At 37.4% G+C, this 14,715-nt stretch overlaps 1 protein-coding gene across 8 annotated transcripts in view; it reads right to left on the reverse strand.

The window, feature by feature from the left end:
• CCDC18 (coiled-coil domain containing 18) overlaps nt 1-14,715 on the reverse strand; it is a 100,443-nt gene that overhangs the window by 17,614 nt on the left and 68,114 nt on the right. For all 8 annotated transcript variants that reach the window (XM_032155336.2, XM_032155340.2, XM_058439569.1 and 5 more), the window contains 3 exons: nt 8,155-8,298; nt 6,256-6,459; nt 3,976-4,113 (listed from right to left, as the gene is read on the reverse strand). In XM_032155336.2, the coding sequence (XP_032011227.1) occupies nt 3,976-4,113; nt 6,256-6,459; nt 8,155-8,298 (486 nt within the window). The remainder of the gene's footprint in view (nt 1-3,975; nt 4,114-6,255; nt 6,460-8,154; nt 8,299-14,715) is intronic.

Below are 14,715 nucleotides of genomic sequence, written 5' to 3' on the forward strand. Positions count from 1 at the left end.
CCTTATGGAGAACCCCTACTAAGGCAGTACAGAGGAGAAATGTGAGGTTGGAGCCCCCACACAGAGTCCAATCTGGGGTCCGGATCTACCATTCTCCAGACCCCAGAATGGTAGATCCACCAACAGCTTGCACCATGCACCTGGAAAAGCCCCAGGCACTCAACGCCAGCCCATCAAAACAGCCACAGGGGCTGTACCCTGCAGAGCCACAGGGGTGGAGCTGCCCAAAACTTTGGGAGTCCACGCCTTGCATCAGCGTACCTTGGATGTGAGACATGGACTCAAAGGAGATTATTTTGGAGCTTTAACATTTAATGACTGCTCCACTGGGTTTCAGATTTGCATGGGCCTTGCAGCCTCTTTGTTTTGGCCAATTTTTCCCATGTGGAAGGAGAGCATTTACCCAATGCCTGTACCCACATTGTATCTTGGAAGTAACTAACTTGTTTTTTATTTTATAGGCTCATAGATGGAAGGCTTGTCTCAGATAAGACTTTGGACTTGGACTTTTGGGTTAATGCTGGAATGAGTTAAGACTTTGGGGTTCTGTTGGGAAGGCATGATTGTGTTTTGAAATGTGAGAAGGACATGAGATCTGGGAGGGGCCAGGGTTGGAATGATATGATATGGAATGATATGGCTTGGCTCTGTGTCCCCACCCAAATCTCATCTCGAATTGTAATCCTCACGTGTGGAGGAAGGTACCTGGTGGGAGCTGATTGGATCATGGGGGTGGTTCCCCCAAGCTGTTCTCATGCTAGTAAATTCATTCTCATGAGATCTGATGGATTACAAGTGTAGCATTTCCACACACTCTCTCTCTCCTGCTGCCATGTAAGACATGCCTTGCTTTCCCTTAACCTTCTGCCATGATTGTAAGTTTCCCGAGGTGTCCCCAGCCATGTGAAACTGTGAGTTAATTAAACCTCTTTTCTTTATAAATTATCCAATCTCAGGTATTTCTTTATAGCAGTGTGAAAATGGACTAATACAAGATACTTACTGAATATAGAATAATTATGTCTACATAATTATTTACAGATGAAATAATTATGTCTACATAATTATTTACAGATGAAATAATTATGTCTAAAATTTGCTTCAAATAATATGTGAATATGGGGGATGGATTGGGAATGGGTTTAACATTTATGTTAAACTCCATTCAAGGGAATTTGGTAACATTTTTGTGGGTGATTGGTGGGGCTTGTGGGGACCATGTCTTGCTTAGATTGGTGGGGCTTGTGGGGACCATGTCTTGCTTAAATACATTTAGAATCATATCTCTTTGAAAGCATTGTGCTTTCAAAGGTTAAAGGTATGTTGACACACTTCCGAGAATGCTTAGGACTGTCTGGGTTTTCTGCCTGGTACCCTCATGTAATTACTATAGCATTCCTTTTCATTCTCAAAAGTATTCTCTTTTAGATAAAGAAAATGACCAATGTATTTATGGATGAAATAAATTGGCTATGCATTGATAATTATTAATGTTCAAAAATAAATATAAGAGGATGTATACTATTTATACTATTCTATTTTTAAATATATTTAAATTTTTCATAATTAAAGGTTAAAACAATCTCATTCTCCTCCAAAAAGTCAGGAGTTTTGCATAATTATTAAGTGATTTTCTGACAATTTGGAAACCTATATATTAAAAAATACTGTTGATCTTGAACTAGAAATACCATTTGACCCAGCCATCCCACTACTGGGTATATACCCAAAGGATTATAAATCATTCTACTATAAAGACACACACGTATGTTTATTGCGGCACTATTCACAATAACAAAGACTTGGAACCAACCCAAATGTCCATCAATAATAGACTGGATAAAGAAAATGTGGCACATATACACCATGGAATACTATGCAGCCATAAAAAAGGATGAGTTCATGTCCTTTGCAGGGACATGGATGAAGCTGGAAACCATCATTCTCAGCAAACTATCACAAGAACAGAAAACCAAACACCGCATGTTCTCATTCATAAGTGGGAGTTAAACAATGAGAACACATAGAACAAGGGAGGGGAACATCACACACCGGGGCCTGTTGGGTGGTGGGGGATTAGGGGAGGGATAATGTTAGGAGAAATACCTAATGTAGGTGACAGGTTGATGGGTACAGCAAACCACCATGGCATGTGTATACCTATGTAACAAAACTGCATGTTCTGCACATGTACTCCAGAACTTAAAGTATAAAAAAAAAAGAAAGAAAAAATACTTTTAAAATATAATTTAAAAAACTGCTAAAAATTATTGATCGTCTTTTCTAGCTCTCTATTACTTTAATACCATATCCTCTCATTTTTATATTCAAACAACATATATATTTTAAAAGTAAATTTGTCAACTTGCAAACAGGTAAAAATATATACTTCAATATTATAGACAAAATATTAGTATCAAATATTAAATAGTAATATTAAATATTAAAATGCAGTGGCATGTACTTTTTTTTTTTTGAGACGGAGTTTCACTCTTGTCACGCAGGCTTGACTGCAATGGTGCGATCTCGGCTCACTGCAACCTCTGCCTCCCAGGTTCAAGCAATTCTCCTGCCTTAGCCTCCTGAGTAGCTGGGATTACAGGCATGCGCCACCACACCCATCTAATTTTTGTATTTTTAGTAGAGATGGGGTTCTGCCATGTTGGTCAGGCTGGTCTCGAACTCCTGACCTCAAGTGATCCACCTGCCTTGGCCTCCCAAAGCGCTGGGATTACAGGTGTGAGCCACTGTGCCTGGTCGGCATGTGCTTTTACCCCCAGCTACTTAGAGGCTGACAGGGGAGGGTTATCTGAGCTCTGGAATTTGAGGCCAGTCTGAGCAACACAGACCCCATCTCTTTTTAAAAAAGATAGCAATACTGAACTAATTTTACAATTTATTTTATGTACAATCTATTTATAATTTCAGGTGGCTTATAAAACTAAAAGAAAAAATTGGATAATTATACTTAAAAACAGAACAGAGGCCATATAATGAAGTGTAATGAGTAGCTAAGGGCAAACACTTGAGAGCACCTAATTATTACTGATAGTTACTAAGTTGAGCTGTTAATAACAATTATATAATTATGCTGAGTCCAACAGCATTTGTTCACGTTTGTCCCTAAAGATCAAAGGTTGCAAATTCTTAGCCTTAGGATTAGATTCAGCTTGTAAATATGTTTTGTTTGGCAGGCACAATGCTTTCAAAGAGATATGATTCTAAATGTATTTAAGCAAGACATGGTCCCCACAAGCCCTACCAATCACCCACAAAAATGTCACCAAACCCCCTTGAATGGAGTTTAACATAAATATTTACAACCCTTGCCATATTAGAAAAAATGCTTTATTAGCACTAAACATAAGTAATTTATTTAAATCATATACAAAGATTTTGGTAATATCTTTAAATGTAGTTTTTAAAAAGATGAAAAATGCTATTCTAGTTAATAATACTGCCCATTTCTATGAAGGCTCAAGACATGCTGATAGATAAAAAGGCTCTAGTATTATCTCTCTAGCTAAGTTATTATAAGAAGAAATGTTGAAAATTGCAAAGCATTATAGATTTACATCACATGAAATGGTTTATATCAGTTATTAAATATTTCCAGTTAATCTTTTACAAATGCTATTTTATAACTTATATATTAATTCATTTAATATTCACCACAGTTCTATGAGGAAGATACTATTATTATATCCATTTTAGACAGAGGTTAAGTAACTTACCCAAGGTAATACAGGTGGCTCCGTGGTGAGCTAGGGTTTAGAATCAGGTTGCCTGGCTCAGGAATTCAAGCTCTTAACCCCACAGTATATTAAAGTGAAAGCTGTATGTTTAGGCTACCATAAATGAAGACCACAATGTATTACTCAATAATGAACACTTAAGAGCTGGACTCAAAATTTTGTCCAGATAGGTCAACCTACTTTAGTGGGCACTATCAAAACAAATTAAATTTTTCTTTACCTCCATATGATAAGCTTCTTTGAGAGATTCTACTTCTGCTGACAATTTCTTGATTTCTGCTTGCATTCTTGCTTCTAAATGAGCTTCACGTACTTTAGAAGCCCCCAGTTCTTCAGCTAAATGGTTTCCATGAGCATCCTTAGAAATGACATATTGAGTAAAAGCTATAAAACTTGTTTATTTGGTTATTATAGCTAAACTAATCCAGTGCATTATTGGAAGTTGTTTAATTTTTTTATATTATATAAACACAGACACAAAGTTAACTTACTAAATAGTATGCTTTAAAATCTAGACATTTCAGAGACTATTAATGGCAGAGTATTAATATAATTGTTTGCTGTCATCATAAAATAGATGTTCACTAACCAATGCTTTCTATAAAATGAACTATTAATAATAACCACAGGACACTGAACTCTGGCAGATAACAGTCTACTGCTAGGTATGCCTGTATATTTTTGCTCACTATATATATTGTCTATTTATCAAGAGTCAGTTGTGTTTTTATTCAAACTTATTTATGCTAATTTAGCTAACTGTGCTTGTAATTTTAATTGTGTAATTTTATTATAGATTATGAACATGATGAAATAAGCAAATGCAAAGTTTTTATCCAAAAACTAAGTTATATGTTTTGAACCAGCTCAATGAGTAAGTCGTGAACATTTTGCTGTCCAATTAGAAGCACTCAAAATTGTTATAAAATATGGTAGGAGGTCCCCTAAAAATATAACAAGTTACAGTCTGATTCACTTACAAATGTCTTTTAATTAATTCTTCCTCCACTTTAAAGAAAGCAAAATTGGAAACTATAGATGATAGAATATAGTGTGGTGAAAGACCAGGTAGGATTCTAGTTATGTGAGAAAGACTAGGTAGAATTCTAATCAAATGACTCATACAAAAAGAACCAAGGTTTGGCCCTACATCAAAGGAAAAACATATCAATATATATTTAGTTTTGGGTTAAAATATAATATTTAAAACACTGTCAATTAAAAAACTCCTAACTTTAATTCACTTTTTAAAGTGAGCTTAGCTTATCAAATAAAAACCAATTGTACTATACTTTGACACTATTGATAAAGGCAGAAATGAGATAAAAGTAGATAGCTTTCCTTTTCCTAGAACCCCAAATGTATAATATATCTCTAATAAACATTCTCTATGTATGCTTTACTGGTCTAACCATCCAGAAATGTGAATAACAACATAGGTAGGCTTAACCAAAATTAAAGGTAAAAATATTTTAATTCAATTCCTATGGAATTGAATTAAACCATGGAAACCATGAATTAAACAATGGAAAGCAGAATTTTTTTTGCAATATCAATAAACACATTTTTCTTAAAGTCTAAATAATTAACCCAAGTTTACCAATGTAAATATTTTTAAGCCAAGTAGTTAACTTCCTACCAAATACTGGAAAAATAAAATTTATATTAGTACTCTTGCTTTTTAAAAGCACTTTACCTCTAAGTTACTTTACCAACCAAGGGTTTTGAACTACAGGTTTCCTAAAAGTTACAAATTTACATAGTTACAAATTTGGATAGTTTTCATTTTTTTTTTTTTTTTTTTTTTTTTTGAGATGGAGTCTCGCTCTGTCACCCAGGCTGGGGTGCAGTGGCATGACCTCAGCTCACTGCAACTTCTGCCTTCGGGGTTCAAGCGATTCCCCTGCCTCAGCCTCCCGGGTAGCTGGGACTACAGGTGCCCGCCATCATGCCTGGCTAATTTTTTTTTGTATTTTTAGTAGAGATGGTGTTCACCATTTTGGCCAGGCTGGTCTCGAACTCCTGACCTTGTTATCCGCCTGCCTCGGCCTCCCAAAGTACTGGGATTACAGGTGTGAGCCACCGTGCCCGGCCAATAGTTTTCATTTTTAAGAGTCACTACAAATGTAAAAATTTTTACTCAAAAAAGATTAGCTTTATTTTTTCTTCAAGTAAGAGCTTGAACTCAGTTAAAAGTCTAAAAGTGCTTTATAACTCAATTTGAGAACTAGTTGAGCCAAAACTCAGTTCTGAAGGACTTCCGGGTTATATTACAATGTTATCTATATATAACACAGTTCATTATTTTCTAAAATTGTGGTAAAATATACACAAAATTGACCATTTTAACCATTTTTAAGTGTATAATTCGGTGGGATTAAGTACATTCACACTGTTGTGCAATACAGTTCATTTTTGCAAGAACTATATTCTACAGTTCAAAAAAATGCTAATATTTGTAAGATTTCAGATACATAAGATTATTTAAAATAGGGATTACTTTCTCTTTAGAGAGTTGCTTTATATCCTCCAGTTCACTAGAGAGCCTTTCTATTTCTCTCTGCGCTTGGACTTGCTGACGACGAGCCTCTGCCAATTCTGTATGAGAGTTCTGCACCTGCTCCCGGGTTAGCCTCAATTCTTGCCCCAAATCTATGGCCTCCTTGTACTGAGTGGCCATGTACTGTTCCTGCTCTTTCATAACCTGAAAAGCATAAGGTATTTGTAGGTTTCAGAATGAAATATGTAGATAACCTATTTCTTATTCTGATTTTGCTTAATAAGTAAATTTCTCCCTTCCAACTAAATCCTTTAACATACAATGAGTATGTTAAAATTTAACATACAATGAGTATCACCCACTGTGAAACTGATATTCAAGAAAACAAATAAGAAAATGACAAAAATACCATAATTGGGACTCTTATTGATATATATTACATGACTGTAACATACACAAGCCATATAATCTTTTATCATTTTGAACGTAATATTTATGACAGAAAACATAAAGAGAAAAGAGAAGTTAACATTTGATTATCTATGTCAAAGACAGAGAATATATTGGTATAGATAATTAAAATCCACCATTTAATCCACACAGCTGGGTTAAGGTCTTACTCTCTGTGAAAGTAAAACTTATCACTGGGGCTGCTACTCCCACTGAAATGGTTTTATATTACTCAATTAAATTTCTAATAAAGTATTCCTCCCCCCCACTCCCCCTCCCCCCTCCTCCTTCTTCCTCTTCCTCCTCTTCTTCCTCTTCTTTCTCTTCTTCTTCTTCGTTTGGTACAGGCTCCTGCTCTGTTGCCCAGATTGGAGGGCAGCGGCGTGATCACAAATCACTGCTGCCTTGACCTCCCAGGCTCAAGCAATCCTCCCACCTCAGCCTCCCAAGTAGCTGGGACCACAGGCATGCATCACCACACCTAGCTAGTTTTTTAATGTTTTTGTAGAGACAGGGGTCCCACTGCTACGATGCCCAGGCTGGTCTTGAATTTCTGGGCTCAAATGATCCTGCCAACTTGGCCTCCCAAAGTGCTGGGATTATAAGTGTGAGTCATCATGCCTGATCCTAAATTCACTTTTTAAAAAAGCAAGTGGAGGAATGAATTCACCAGTCAACACACATGCATACTGATGATATGAAGTCATCAAACTTCATCTGGCAACTCAGTGCACTTGGTCTCAATGTACAATTATTTATTTATCCATTCTTTTGATGGAGTTCCTAATAGACAAAACACTGTATCTTATTAATAGCTGACTCTTCGGCTGGGCACGGTAGCTCACGCCTGTAATCCCAGCACTTTGGGAGGCCGAGGCAGGCGGATCACAAGGTCAGGAGTTCAAAACCAGCCTGGCCAATATGGTGAAACACTATCTCTACTAAAAATACAAAAATTAGCCAGGCGTGGTGGCAGGCGCCTGTAATCCCAGCTACTCGGGAGGCTGAAGCAGGAGAATCACTGGAACCCGGAAAGCAGAGGTTGCAATGAGCCAAGATTGTGCCACTGCACTCCAGCCTGGGCAACAGAGAGAGGCTCACTCTCAAAAAAAAAAAAAAAAAGCTGACTCCTCAATTCTATTACATAGCAGTTTCTCAATAAATATTTGTCAACCAAATAAGCATATATTGTAGATTTACTATATGAAAGATAGCCGGCAAAGGCCTGTATACACAGATAAATAAGACACTGTCTTTGCCTATACCTAGACCATCGGAAAAATATTTTAAAAGGTCAAAGAAACTAACAGGTTTCTGGCACAAAAAACTAGCCTAAAAACAGTTATGGCACAGTTTCTGTATATTAAAACCAACCAGTTTAAAACATAAAGATTCATTTCACCCAACAGAGACTACCACTTGTTCCTTAGGTGGAAATAATTTGCTTACACTCTCCATTTCTTTCATCCTTTGTTGTGTTCTTTCGATTTCTTTTTTCAGTTGACTTATCTCCTGTTCATTTTGTAGCATTACAAACTCTTTTTCTCGAAGCTGTTCTTTAGCATTTTGTAATTTGTCATTCAAACTTTCTATCTGAATTTTAAACAGATAAGCAGTATCAATAAAACTGAGGAAATGTAATTTAATCAATGCTGTGTTCCAAGTAAGTCAAGCTCTAAACACTCATATCTAAAAGCAAAATATAAATAGGTTAAGGCAATCGTATCCTGGAAATAAGCACAAAAATTCTTGTTCTTGGACATTACCAGAAAGGCAGAATAGAGGGTAACCCACTCATATTCCCCCACAACAACAGGAATCCTGCACCCTCTCAGACTTCACCACTATAAAATGTATCTATGTAACCAAAACTACTTGTACCCCAAAAGCGACTGAAATTTAAAAAACTAAAATACATAAAAGTAGAAGTTGTATTCTACCATTATATTAAATAGAGAAGACTTTTTTGTTTTTGTTTTAGCTTATAGAAGTCTGTAAATTACAAAATGAAAATTATGTCTTCACCCCAGTCTCTCAACAATACCTAGAGGTAAATAAACACTGTTAATTTAAAATAAAATAAAATAAAAAAAGAATCCTGCACCTTTCCATAGTCAAAAGTCTCTTTGCAGGAGCCTCAGGATTCAGGTAGGAGTTTGTGAAATCCTGGTAGAGACGAAGACGTGGGAGGGTTATTTTGAGAGCACAGACAGAAACCCAGGTGGCTGATCTGCCAAGCTTGCTTCTGGGTTCAAGCCTGGAAACAGCCCACGTCCCCAAGGGACTTGGCTACAGCCCCATTTGGCCTTGAGCCTGCAAGAACAACCATCTGAAAAGGGGTCCATAAGGAATCATGCATACTAGTGCCTTAGTGGAAAGGCTCTCTCCCTGCTGACATCAGTATCAGCAGTGAACCGGAAAGGTGCCTGGTGACTCTGCTCCAACTCCCCTCAGCTGAGGTCCCAGCTCTGAGCTGCTCACACACAGACCCAAAGGGAGACCTGTCCTTATCCTGACGCCTAGGAGTCTAAGCCTCCTTGAAAGGCTTGCCAACCTCTGTCCCAGAGCAGATCCCAAGGGGACCCAGTCTCAGCTCCAACTCTCCTGCTGCAATCAGGGAACTATCCTGTCTGTGCAGGGACTTGCTGGGAGACATATACCCCTCTGAAATAATGAGATAGGCTCTCCAGCCTCTGTCCCACAGCACATGCTAAAGGGGTTAAATCTCAGCTCCAGCACCTCCCACTGTAGACAGGGAACTATTCCATCTGAGCTGAGACCTGCTGGCCCTGTCTGGGCCAACAAGATAGGTTCTCCAGCCTCCATCTCACAGCAGATGCCGAGGGGGCCCAGTCTCAACTCTAGCTCCTCACACTGTCGTTGGGGAAATATCCTGTGAAGGAGCTTGCTGGGCTATGTGTGCCCCTCTAAGCTGAGACTGGGCTCTCCAGCCTCCATTCCACAATATATCCCAAGAGGGCCAGTCTCAACTCCAGCCCCTTTCATTGCAACTAGAGACTCATCCCACCCGTCAAAAGATTTGCTGGGAAACATGCCCATCTGGGCCACCAGGACAGCCTTCTGGACCTGGGTCCCTGGCAAGCATTCCCACAGCCTTAGTACGCAATTTGAATCTTTCCTAGGTCCATGTGGGCCGGAAAGCCATGTCAACCTTGAAGCCCTCGTAAGACCTGCAGCAAGCCTGGATGTAGATCATTCTCTAGTGTTCAACAGCTACAGTGATCACAGCCTCAGGGAAAACAAAAGCCAGTTTGCTTAAATTCCTGGAAGGGCCTCCCAAAAAGGACAAGCACAAACTAAGCCAGACTGCAAAGACTAAAATAAATACCCAGTCCCTGAATATGCAGATGTCATTGCATATCTACAAGCATCAAGAACACTGAAAGAAATATGACCTTACCAAATGAACAAAATTAGGCACCAGAGAGTAACCCTGAAGTGATGGAGATGTGTGATCTCTCAAAGAACTGAAAATAGCTATTTTAAGGAAGTTCAACAAACTCTAAGAAGACACAGAGAATCAATTGAGAAATTTATCAAAAAAATTTAACAGAGAATAAAATAATTTTTAAAAAATCAAACAAAAATTTTGGAGCTAAAAAATACAATAAATGAAGTGAAAAATGAAATTAAGAGCATCAACAGCAGAATGGGTCAAATAGAATCAGTGAGCTTGAAGATGGACTATTTGAAAGTATATAATCAGAGCTGAGGATGGTGGCTCACACCTGTAATCCCAGACACTCAGTAGGCTGAGAGGATCACTTGAGCCCAGGAGTTTTGAGACCAGACTGAGTCACATAGTGAAACTCCATCACTTAAAACAATTTTTTTTTTTAATTAGCCAGGTGTGGCGGCATGCACCTGTAATCCCAGCTACTCATAATGTGGAAGTGGGAGGATTCTTTGAGCCCAGGTGGTCAAGGCTACATTGAGCTATGATTGTGCCACTGCACTCCACCTCCAGGTAACAGAGACCCCATGTTAGTTAGTTAGTTAGATAGATAGATAGATAGATAGATAGATAGATAGATAGATAGATAGATAGATAAATAGACTACACAGTGAGAGGAGGAATAAAAAGGAATAAACAAAGCTTATGGGATCTTTGGGACAACATCAAAAGAGCAAATATTTGAATTATTGGAGTTAAAAAGAGAACTGAGAAAGAAGGGTAGAAAGCTTTTTTAAAGAAACAACAGAAAAATTTCCAAACCTGAGGAAAGAAATAAGTATGCAGGTATAAAGAGGTCAAAGATCGCTAATCAGATTCAACCCAAATAATAACACCCTAAGACATATTATAATGAAACTCTCAAAGATCAAAGACAAACACAGGATCCTGAAAGCAGTGAGAGAAAAGCAGCAAATAATATGTAAGGAAGATCCAATATGCCTGGTAGCAGACACCTCAGCAGAAATTTACAGACCAGGAGGGAGTAAGATGACATACGCAGTGTTGAACAAAAAAAACCTGTCGATCATGAATACCGTGCCAAGCACAGTTATCCTTCAGAAATGAAGAAGAGATGCTTTCCCAATCGCTACTAGACTAGTGTCCTGCAAGAAATGCTAAAGGGAATACTTCAAACTTAAAAGAAAAACAGCCACTGATGTGACTGTTAAACCAACATTGAAATCATGGTGTGTAAAGCACTTATATCTTTAGTAAGAAGACTAAAAGGCAAAATTATTAAAAATAATAATTACAACAATTTATTCAGAGATAGGCAATAAAACAATTTATTTGGAACACCAAAAATTCAAAATGTGGAAAGATAAGGAGATTAAAGTATACAAGTTTTTACTTTTTTTTTGTTTTTGCTATCACAGTTAAGTTGATATCAGTTTTTGATAACTTGTTATAATAGGATGTTTTGTATAAGTCTCACCACAAAGCAAAAACCTATGAGAGATACACTGAAAATAAATAGCAACCAATTAATCATACTACCAGAAAAAATCATTTAACCACAATGAAAGATAGTAAGTAGGAAAGAAAGGGAGGAGTTACAAAACAACTAAGAAACAAGTAACAGAAAGGCACAGATCCTTACCTATTAATAATAACATTGAATGTAACTGGACTAAATTTTCCATTTAAAACACATAGAGTGGGTGAATGGATTAAGAAACAAATCCAACTATATGCTTCCTAAAAGAAATTCACTTCATAAAGACACACATAGACTGAAAGTAAAAGAATGTAAAAAGATATTCCATTCAAATGGAAATCAAAAGAGCAGAAATGGCTATACTTAGACAAAACAGACTACAGATCAAAGACAGTAAAAAGAGACAAAGAAGGCCAGTATATAATAATAAATGTGTCATGCTAGCAAGAGGATATAAAAATTATAAATATCTATGCACCTAGGCATATAAAGCTCCCGAGTACATAAAGCAAACATTAATAGATATCAAGGGACAAATAGGTGGTTGCAGTAAAACAATAGACAGGGAATTCAATACCCCACTCTCAGTAATGGACAGATTGTCCAGATTAAAAAAACCAACAAAGAAACATCAGAGTTCAACTAAAAACTAGGCCAAGGAAGCATTTTGTAACTGACATTTACAGAACATTTCATCCACTGTTGCTGAATACATATTCTTTTTTTTCTCTCTTTTCTTTTTTTTTTTTTTTTGACAGGGTCTCACTCTGATGCCCAGGCTGGAGTGCAGTGGCACAATCATAGCTCACTGCAGCATCAACCTCCTGGGTTCAAGTGATCCTCCTGCCTCAGCCTCCCAAGTAGCTGGGACTACAAGTGCTCATCATCACACCTGGCTAATTTTTTTTCACTTTTTGTAGAGACAGGGTCCCACTATGTTGCCCAGGCTCACTTTCTTATCTGCACATGTAATATTATCCAGAATACATAAATATGTTAGGCCACAAAATAAGTCTCATCAAATTTTAAAAGGTAGAAATCCTATCAAATATATTATCTAACCACTATGGAATAAAAATAGAAATCAATAATAAGAGGAACTTTAGAAATTATATAAATACATAAAATGTAAACAACATGCACCTGAATGAACAAAGGGTGAGTGAAGAAATTTTTTTAAAAAAAATTTTAATGTCTCGAAACAAATAAAAATGGATATACAACATAACAAAACCTACGGGCTACTGTGAATGCAGTACCAAGAGGAAAGTTTACAGCAATAACTGCTTACGTCAAAAAAATACAAAAATTTCAAACAAACAGTGCACCTAAGGGTGCATGTTAAAATTAAAAGCATTATTGAAAATATTATTGGACATATTACTGAAAATGATGCTTTTAGAATTGCATTGAGAATATATTTGATAGGATTTCTACCTTTAAAAATTTGATGAGACTTATTTTGTGGCCTAACATATTATATATTCTGGATAATACATAATACATTTATGTATTCTGGATAATTCCATGTGCTGATAAGAATGTGAGCCTGAGCAACATAGTGGGACCCTGTCTCTACAAAAGGTAAGTTCAAGTTGGTCTTGCACTGCCTTTCCCACACTGGAATAGCAACAGCCAAACCCAATATTATTAGAAGGAAAGCAGTAATAAAGATCAGAGCAAAAATAAATGAAATTGAGACTATAAAACAATACAGAGGATAAATGAAACAAAGAGTTGATTTCTTGAAAAGATAAAATTAACAAATACCTTTAGATGACTACGAAGAGAATCCAAATAAATAAAATGAGATGAAAAAGGAAACATTACAATTCATACTACAGAAATACAAAGGCTCACTACAGACTATTATGAACAACTACATACCAACAAATTGGAAAAACCAGAAGAAATGGATAAATTCCTGGACCCACACAACCTACTGAGACTGAACCATGAAGAAACAGAAAACTTGAATAGAACAATAACAAGTAATGAGATAAAAGCAGTAATAAAAAGTTGCCCATCAAAGAAAAGCCCAGGATCTGATAGATTCACTGCTGAATTCTACCATTTAAAGAAAAACTAATACCAATTCTACTCAAACTATTACAAAAAATTGAAGAGGAGGGAACACTTTTTTTTTTTTTTTTGAGACAGGGTTTCACTCTGTCACCCAGGCTGGGGTGCAGTTGTGCACTCATGGCTTAATGCAGCCTCTACTTCCCAGGCTCAAGCAATCCTTCCACCTCAGCCTCCTTAGTAGCTGGGACTACAGGCACATGCCACTACACCCGGCTAATTTTTCTATTTTCTATAGAGATGGGGTTTCACCAGGTTGTCTAGGTTGGTCTTGAACTGAGCTCAGGCAATCTGCCCACCTCGACCTCCCACAGTGCTGGGATTACAGGCACGCACCACCATGCCTGGCCCACTTCTAAACTCATTCTACAAGGCCAGCATTACCCTGATACCAAAACCAGACAAGGACATAACAGAAACAGAAAACAACAGGCCAATATCCCTGATGAACACAGAGGCAGAATCCACAACAAAATACCATCAAACTGAATTCAAAAACATTTTTAAAAGAGCATTCACCATAACCAAGTGGAATTCATCCCAGGGATGCCAAGATGGTTCAACATACACAAATCATTAAACATGATACATTACATCAACAGAATCAAGGACAAAAACCATATAATAATTTCATATTAAAATTAAAAGCATTATTGAAAAGCATCAGATAAAATTCAACATCTTTTCACTGTAAAACCTCTCAACAAATTGGGTATAGAAGGAAAATAACAGGCTGGGTGCAGTGGCTCACGCCTGTAATCCCAGCACTTTGGGAGGCCGAGGTGTGTGAAATCATGAGGTCAGGAGTTCAAGACCAGCCTGGCCAAGATGGTGAAACCCAGTCTCTACTAAAAATACAAAAATTAGCCGAGCGTGGTGGTGGGCACCTGTAATCCCAGCTACTGGGGAGGCTGAGGCAGAGAACTGCTTGAACGTGGGAGGCGGAGGTTGCAGTGAGCTGAGATCGAGCCACTGCACTCTAGCCTGGGTGACAGAGCAAGACTCCGTCTCA

This window comes from Hylobates moloch, unplaced genomic scaffold, assembly GCF_009828535.3.
Source record: "Hylobates moloch isolate HMO894 unplaced genomic scaffold, HMol_V3 SCAFFOLD_5, whole genome shotgun sequence".
Lineage (NCBI taxonomy): Eukaryota > Metazoa > Chordata > Mammalia > Primates > Hylobatidae > Hylobates > Hylobates moloch.